At 34.4% G+C, this 9,089-nt stretch overlaps 1 protein-coding gene across 1 annotated transcript; it reads left to right on the forward strand.

The window, feature by feature from the left end:
* Positions 1–4,022: 4,022 nt before the first annotated feature.
* LOC145114847 (protein SMAX1-LIKE 4-like) lies at positions 4,023–8,168 on the forward strand. The gene is made up of 3 exons (XM_079050940.1): positions 4,023–5,645; positions 6,220–6,463; positions 6,566–8,168. Exons 1-3 carry the CDS (start codon positions 4,282–4,284, stop codon positions 8,105–8,107), a joined length of 3,150 nt encoding a protein of 1,049 aa, XP_078907066.1. The 5' UTR covers positions 4,023–4,281; the 3' UTR covers positions 8,108–8,168.
* Positions 8,169–9,089: the final 921 nt, after the last annotated feature.

Here is a 9,089-nt window from a genome sequence, read left to right on the forward strand (position 1 = left end):
TATGATCCCGGGGCTTCGGGGGTTTAAACGTATCTTAAAATAAAGTTTAGGGTGTAAAAGTATGAAAAATACCAACCAAAACCGGGAGGGTTCGCACCTCCCTTATATATGGTGCGAGGGCTCGGTTCCGAGGGGGAGGAGGGGACATGCGTCGGACATGCAAGGGTAGCACGCGTCGGATCTCGCATGTAAGGTGGCTCGCTTCGGACAGGCCACGGGTGCGACACGCGGCGAGTTTCGGTTGGACCTCCCTTCGGACGCACCACGAGTCGGACACGGGGCAGGCATACGAAGTGGGGCGGCGTGGCCGATTCCGAGCCAAGCATGCGAAGCTTCTCAGATTTTGTGCCCAAATCTTCAAAAATTCATAACTTTCACATACGACCTCCGTTTTCGACGTTCTTTATATGCACGCGTAGGCGAGATTATACTCTACAACTTTCATTTAGACTTCGTTGGCTAATTTTGACATTATTTTTAATATTATTATTTTTAATAGACCGAGACAGAAAAATCATTTAAAAATTCATAAATTCTTCATCCGACGTCCGTTTTCATCTATCTTTTTACCGTTGTACTACTATTGACGAGACATTCGATTCTCATTTAGGTTGTGTCGGATAAAAATCACTCGATCTTTATTTCGAGTTTTTAACTGTATACTGCTATACTGAAATTTAGAAAAATCATAACTTGCTCATACGAAGTCAGATTTGGACGTTCTTTTATGAAAATTATCGGTTTAACGAATACTACGACTTTCTTTTAGATCACTAAAGCTAAAAAGTAGTTTATTGAAAACTCACTTTTTACGCTAAAGAGTGTTTTGCCGGTTTTGTCGCGGATCTTCGATTGGTCATAACTTCTCCGTTATAACTCAGATTTCGATGAAGTTTTCGCCTAAATGTTTCTAACGAGATAATCTACAACTTTCAATAACATTATTTTTATTTATTTCCAACTTTATATTTTTGTTAGTTTCAATAGTTGACTTTTGATCGGAATCTCATAAGACTTCTAATACTTTCCGAATGATTCTAAACATAGTTTTACTTCAATTCTTCATAAAATTATCTTGTTAGAACTCAATGCTCAAAACCATATATTATTTAATAATATTCATTTTTAGACTAACAAAAAACGATAATTATACATGATTATAAACGTGTATGTTACAAATACCTCCTCCTTTTGAGGATTTCGTCCCCGGAATTACAACGATTTAAACAAATAGGGATATTTCGATCTTATCTCATTCTTATTTTCCCAAGAATAATTTGGGCCTCTATGGTGTTTCCACTTGACAAGCACCATCTCCACTTCTTTATTACGTAGATTAACCGTTCTTTCGTTTACGATCTCTTCAGGTTCTCCTACATATCTTAATTTATTATCCAGTTTCACCTCGGATAACGGGACCGTTTCATCATATATGCTTAAATATTTTTGCAGATAACTCACATGAAACACATCATGAATACCTGCCAAATCTTCAGGCAATTCCAAGCGATATGCTTGTTTACCAATTCTCTGGAAGATTTTTAAAGGACCAAAAAATCTAGGACTTAGTTTTCCTTTCTTTCCAAATCACATAATGCCTTTCCATGGGGATACCTTCAGCATTACGAAATCACCCACCTGGAATTCTATGGGTCGTCTTCTCCTTTCTACATAGGACTTTTGTTGATCCTGGGCCGCTTTCATTCTTTCTCGTACAATTTAAATCTTGTCAGTGGTATCCTGAATTAATATAGGGCCTCCAAGGATTTTATGTCCTACATCACACCAACATAATGGAGTACGACATTTACGTCCATATAGTGCTTCATATGGTGGCAGTTTGATTGAAGTGTGGTAACTAAATAATAAATTAAGATATGTAGAAGAACCTGAAGAGATCGTAAACGAAAGAACGGCTAATCTACGTAATAAAGAAGTGGAGTTGGTGTTTGTCAAGTGGAAACACCATAGAGGCCCATATTATACTTGGAAAAATAAGAATGAGATAAGAGCGAAATATATCAATTTGTTTAAATCGTTGTAATTTCGGGGACAAAATCCTCAAAAGGAGGAGGTATTTGTAACATACACGTTTATAATCATGTATAATTATTATGTATGTTATATATATATATATATATATATATATATATATATATATATATATATATATATATATATATATATATGGTGAGATTCAATAGAGAACCATTATTAACAAAGAACCAATTAATCAATCGTTATAGTCGAAATTTAAAGCGATCAACGGCCCAAATGAACAGATGTACACTTGTATAGTGGACACACATACACCAGATTATACCATAAAGCGCATCTCCTTACCAATTAAAACACAGATCTTTTTTTCAATTAAAATTCTTTTTAGCCACATTTTTTATCGAAAAAAACGGAATTTACCGTTGTTCACAATTTTCCGTCATCTTTGCATAGAGATCGATGTTGATATATATATATATATATATATATATATATATATATATATATATATATATATATATATATATATATATATATATATATATATATATATATATATTTGAATTTCGACGATTTATAAAAAATCTGATTACTTCAAATTTACATTGTAAATCTAAACTGTAAGTATTTCAATTTTAAGATGGTGAATTTGACTTACTAATATTCATATTGTGAATCTGCTTAAATTCACAGACAAATTCACAATGTTAATCTGTACCGAAATTTCTTGTTTATTATTTTTATTTTTTTTACATCAATATAAATCTATGTTTAAAAGGCACAAAAAAATATGAATTTTGATATATTTATTAAATTTTTTTGATAAAAAATAGGCCCTAACTTAAAAAAAAAGAAAATGAAGTGAGTTTTTGTAAAAAAAAATTTCATTTTTTGTATATCAATATGGATATTTATGAAAAAAGGCGAAAAATCATAAACAATAATATATTTCTTTTTTTTTCCGATAAAAAACATGGCTTAAAAAAATTTAAACGAAAAAAAGAAAGTAAGTTTTGTTATAATCCGTTATATATATATATATATATATATATATATATATATATATATATATATATATATATATAAAAGTTTGTAATAAGAATTGGTAAGAGAAATGATAAATATGAAAAAGGTTGGAAGCACTTTGCTTTTAAAATGTATGATGAGAGTGTGGGGGCAACTTTCGCTTTATTCACTTTATTTGAATTTCTGCTGGGGTTGTCTGTCTATTCAAAGCAGCAGTAACCAAAACCGCACTGCCTGGTTCTATTTAATTTTATTTTTATCAAAAATAAATTCACAATTCCCTAGGGGCCCACCCTATTTTAACAGACTCCTATTTCTCAAAAATCCATACTCAGCCACCAATCACAAAAACAATTTTTTTATACTCCAACGATAATTAATCATCTTAAAAAAGAATGATTATTCGTAATTTCCTTTTCATGATGATAGACATTGTATGTAATTAGCAATTGTTATACAAAAAGGAAAAAAAAATACTTTGTTGGATATAAGAAAAAGTAACTAACTTGATTTCCAAAATAAAAACTTCTTTTGATGCAATCAAAACTATTTCAAAACTCTTCAATAATTAAGGTATAGAAATTTCCCTTTACATTACATCATATTTTTATTGATGTGAAATTACTAAACTAACCTTTATATGTATATATGTATAATGTATGTACGTATTGTTGTAGTGGGGAAAAAGAAAAGGTACTTGATAGTCTTAACCGTAAACCGAAGACAGAAAAAGCGAGCAATTGATCAATGAGAATTTATAAAAGCCAAAACAAAAAGTGATTGCATGGGAGCTTTTGCTGATGACAGAGCAAGTACTAGTGCTTTAATGAATACAATGTGCATCAACAGTTGTACCCATAACAACATTTTTCCAATATCTTGAGTGTACAAAAGTTATCTAACCAAGAAAATAAATATTAAAAGGTAAAGAAACTGATCATATTAACTACATGTATATATATAAAGGTGGTGTATCATACATGCTACTACTATACCCTATTCTTCTTCTTCTCCTTCTTCTTCTCTAGCTCAATAACAAACCCTAATTCAAACTGTGTTTCTTGAAGAACAAAAGGTTGTGGATTAGAGAAACTAGGGTTTCCTTCTTCATCATCTAGAGAACCCTAATTCTACCATTTGTGTTGGTGGGGTTTACAGAGATAGAGTAACTAGGGTTTCGTTTGTTGAAGAAAGATAACACCATAGCTAGGGTTTCATCTTTAGAGGGGTGTGGGGGGTGGGTGTTGGAGCCAAGTGATGCGCTCAGGAGGTTGTACGGTACAACAGACACTAACAACAGAGGCTGCTTCTGTGTTGAAGCACTCTCTCAGCCTTGCAAGGAGGAGAGGCCATGCTCAGGTCACTCCCCTTCATGTCGCTGCGACTCTTCTTATGAGCTCAAGAGCTAGTATTCTAAGAAGAGCTTGCCTCAAATCACAAAACACTTCTTCCACTTCCCATAATACCCCTACTATTCTCCACAATCCCCATATTACCCCTACCACACCACCCCTCCATTGTAGGGCGCTTGAGCTTTGCTTCAATGTGGCTCTCAACAGGCTGCCGACAACTCCTGGGCCACTCCTCCATGGCCAACCTTCACTCTCTAACGCTCTCATTGCTGCACTCAAGAGAGCTCAAGCTCATCAGAGAAGGGGTTGTATTGAAAACCAACAAACTCAAACACAACAACAGTGTCAGCAACAACAACAGCCGCCATTGTTAGCCATTAAAGTGGAGCTTGAGCAGCTCATTCTGTCGATTCTTGATGACCCGAGTGTTAGTAGGGTTATGAGAGAAGCGGGTTTCTCAAGTACTGCTGTGAAAAGCAATTTGGAAGATTTTTCTTCAAACTCTTTAACTTCTGCACCACGAGTGTTCTTTAGCAGCTCCGGTGGTGGCGTTTACTCATCTCCTTCATCGCCAAACTCTGATCACCAGTACCACCCTCATCATCAAAACCCTAACTTTTGGCAAACCCATTTCTTGAATCACACTCCTGACCAAAACCCACTTTTCATTTCACCTTCAAAGAACACCCCATCTCCAGAATCCGATCATTCTTTGAAGAAAGATGTAAGCTTGGTTATGGAGGTTTTGCTAGGGAAGAAGCAAAGAAAAAACACAGTTATTGTTGGAGATTCTTTATCGATAACTGAAGGCGTAGTCATCGAGCTAATGGGAAAAGTAGATAAAGGCGATGTCCCGGATGAATTACGATGTGCTCATTTCATAAAGTTTCAGTTCTCATCAGTGCCATTGAGGTTCATGAAAAGGGAGGAAGTGGAGATGAATTTATCAGATTTAAGAAGAAAAGTTGAATCATTGTCGTCATCAGGAGGAGGAGTCATCATATACGCAGGTGACTTGAAATGGACAGTGGATGAGAGAGAGGTCGGAGTAACTGGTTATAGTCCAGTGGATCATCTTGTTGTTGAAATTGGGAGATTGGTTTCACAATATAATGTCACAAACAAAGTTTGGTTAATTGGAACTGCAAATTATCAGACATTCATGAAGTGCAAGAAGAAACAGCCTTCTCTCGAGCTTCAATGGAGTCTTCAAGCTGTTTCTGTTCCTTCTGGTGGACTTGGATTGAGTCTCAATGCTACTACGACGAGGTAATTTAGGTTATTGTACAAGTTCTATTCCATAAAGTACAATATTTTCGTTTACTTAATCGGTTATCATATGAAAGCAACAAAGTTGGTTATGCATTTAAGTGAAGTTTTAGAAATAAAATTGGCTTTTTTGAGTTCGTAGATAAAAACATTCTTGTGTCTGAACACAAAGGCATGAGAGCATGCTGACCCTGGAAAAAGTAACGTTGGAAGAGGAGACAGTGTTGTTGATTTTCATTTTTTTTCTTTTTATTTGTTGCCTTTTAGTTTTGTCCTTATGCTCAAAATTGGGACATATTTTCTGATTGAACAGAAAAGAAGGACAATGACCAATTTTCTCATTTTAAAAAATAAAAATGAAATTTATTTCCTTTATCTTAGTTTCTATTAAACTTTGCGAAAAAAAAAATACATTTTTAGTAATCAATAATCAAGAAATGATTTTATTTATATCATATTCTTTCTATGTATAAAAAAGCTACTACCCATATTTTGCATTAGTAGTATTAATTATAACGGGGTTTCTAGAATAATATTTGTTTATATATTAATATGGTTATTGATGGTTTTGTAGTGGGCATGACTCAAGGGTAAACATGTCAAATAACACAAGTGATGAAATGGTGGATATGAAGCCATTGAAACACAACAAAGAGGAGGGAGACGATGATATGGTGGCGATGAGTTGTTGTGGGGAATGCAATTCCAATTATGAAAAGGAAGCTGCTGCCGCCGCCACCACAGCTGCCGGAAATAAGCCCTCCACCGTCTTACCATTTTGGCTTCACCCTTCAACATCTCCATCAAGCCTTCACAAGGTATGGTTATTGCTACTATTATAATATGAAAATACTATAATACCCTTATGATAACTCGTTGTTAATTAGTAGCTCACAAGATTTTTTGTGTCGGATTTTCAGGAAAACTTAATTGAGCTTAGGAGGAAGTGGAACAGACTATGCCAAAGTCTACATCAAGGAAAGCAAAATCTGAATAACAATTGCATGAATTCATCATCGTTAATCACCAACGATAATCAAGGATTGATTGGAAAAAGCTGCTCCTGCAACTCCTCACGCTATCCATTTTGGTCTAACAACACTAATCATGTCAAAAACATCTCATCGATCTCCTTTGGTGACACTTTAAAGAGTCAAAATGGTGGTGGAGAGCGTTCTTATCCTCGATTCAGAAGACAGCAATCTTGTCACATTGATCTCAGTTTCAGCAGCCGAAATCATTCCAATGTTGATCAAGAACCAAACTTGGATTGTCTCAAGAGTAGAGAAGACGATAAAGAAGTCAAAATCACACTTGGTCTTGGAAATTCGGCTTCAGATTTGTCCAAAAGACAAGATGTTTACAAGTGTTTACAAGAGAATGTGCCTTGGCATTCGGAGAAAATGCACTCGATTGTTGAGTTTTTGATGAGTTCTTCATCTTCTAAAGGTGTAAAGAAAGATTCTTGGTTCTTGATGGAGGGTAATGACTCTATAGGGAAAAGAAGATTGGCAATGGCCATTACGGAGGCCATGTTTGGCTCTAGTGATTTGCTTTTGTGTTTTAACATGAGGGGTTCGGTTAACAAATGTGAAAATCTTGAAAGGGCATTGAAAGGTCAAGAAAATGCTGTTGTTTTGGTGGAAGATGCTGATTTTGGAGATGGGAAGTTTTTAAAATCTTTAAGTGATGGATTTGAGAAGGGGAAATTTGGCGAAAATGGTCAAGTTATCTTCATTTTAAGTAAGGGCGATCATCTTGGTGATGATAAAAGAAGCCGATCTTCATTAGCCCGGATTAAATTGGTTGTGAACGAGACGAATCCAACTACCGAAATTGATCAAAAACGAAAACCCAAATGGGATTCGGATGAATTTAGCAAGAGGAAAGTTCCAAGAATCGAAGAAGAAGAAATCAAGAAAGACTTGTCTAGGCAATCAAGCTCAAATACTCTTGATCTCAATATTAAGGCTGAGGCACAAGATGATGACAACGAAAACACATTAGATTTCAGCCCTAATTCGAGCGATTTGACCCGCGAAATGGATGGTAGTCCAAGGAACCCACTCGGGTTTCTTGAAACGGTTAAAACCCACTTTGTATTTGATCGATCTTCGGCTCGAGATAGCTTAATGAGAGAGAGCTTCTTGTTTAAGTTGAGAGCCATATTAGCGATAGTGTTTGGGAGCATAGAATTTGAGTTGAAAGTGGAAGACATGGTGTTAGATGAGATATTGTTTGGGTGTGGGTTATACTTGAATGGCTTGTTTGAGAAATGGCTTAAAGAAGTTTTTCAAACGAGCTTGGATATGGTTAAAAAAGGGGGGAAAGGAGTAAAAAGTTTAAGGGTTTCTTTGGTGATAGATGAAAAAGAAGGGGGTGGGGTTGGTATAGAAGAAAAGGACGAGGGGTTCATGGGTTCGAATCTCCCTAACAAAATCAAAATATGTTTTGTTATGTAGGTTTATTTTACCATTGTAAAAATATGAAAATTTCTATAAATCAAATGTTCTTGTTTATGTAGACTTTTGTTGTTTATATGACTATGCAAATAAATCAAAATATCCAATATGAAAATATGTTGGATTACTAAGTTACTGAACCCTTGACTCCTAAAAAAAATAAAAAAATAAAAAAATAAATAAAAATAAAAAAACCTTGATATCTTAAAGCTTTTTATATAGATATTATTGATCATCCAAATCAGTTTAATAAAATTTAAAAATATTTAACTTTAGCTACTGATAATTTGAATTTCTTATTTAAGTCATTATCTATCTTTTTTTGTAACGGAATTCCTTTGTATGTTGCAAGTTTGTAGCAGAAATGATAACAAATAACAAAAGTTTTTTCTATAATATGTGCACATATTATAAATAGTTAGATGAAAATAGCAATGTACTTAGACTATATATAGACTCCTTTGTATGTTGTAAGTTTGTAACAGAACTGATAACAAACGTTTTTTCTTCCCTTTACTTTCTCTCTCTCTAACTATCTTAAAATGGTATCAGAGCAACATGGTTGATTGTTCAATCCTAATTCTTTCTTGAATCATAATCATGAATACGATTCCAATCATTGATCAAAATAATAATTCATCATCAAAGCCAACGATTAATTCCTCTTCTATTGTGAAAGGAAATGATCATCACACGTTTTTGGTATCAAATTTGCTTAATGGCAATGAGAATTACATGCGTTGGAAATTTTCAATCCAATTGGCGTATGGAGCAAAGAAGAAGAAAAGATTCATCGACGGCACATTGAAGATACCTGAATTGTTGGAGCTTTCATATTTGCTTCTACTGCAAGAGAATTATGGCTGGAGCTTAAAGAACACTTTGGTGAAAGCAACGGACCTCTCATATATCAACTCCAAATACAAATAGCTTAGATTAGTTAAGGTGATTCGTCTCTTTCCAAGTATTACACAAAATTGAA

This window comes from Lactuca virosa, chromosome 5, assembly GCF_052849685.1.
Source record: "Lactuca virosa cultivar CGN04683 chromosome 5, Lactuca_virosa_CGN04683_v6, whole genome shotgun sequence".
Taxonomy (NCBI): domain Eukaryota; kingdom Viridiplantae; phylum Streptophyta; class Magnoliopsida; order Asterales; family Asteraceae; genus Lactuca; species Lactuca virosa.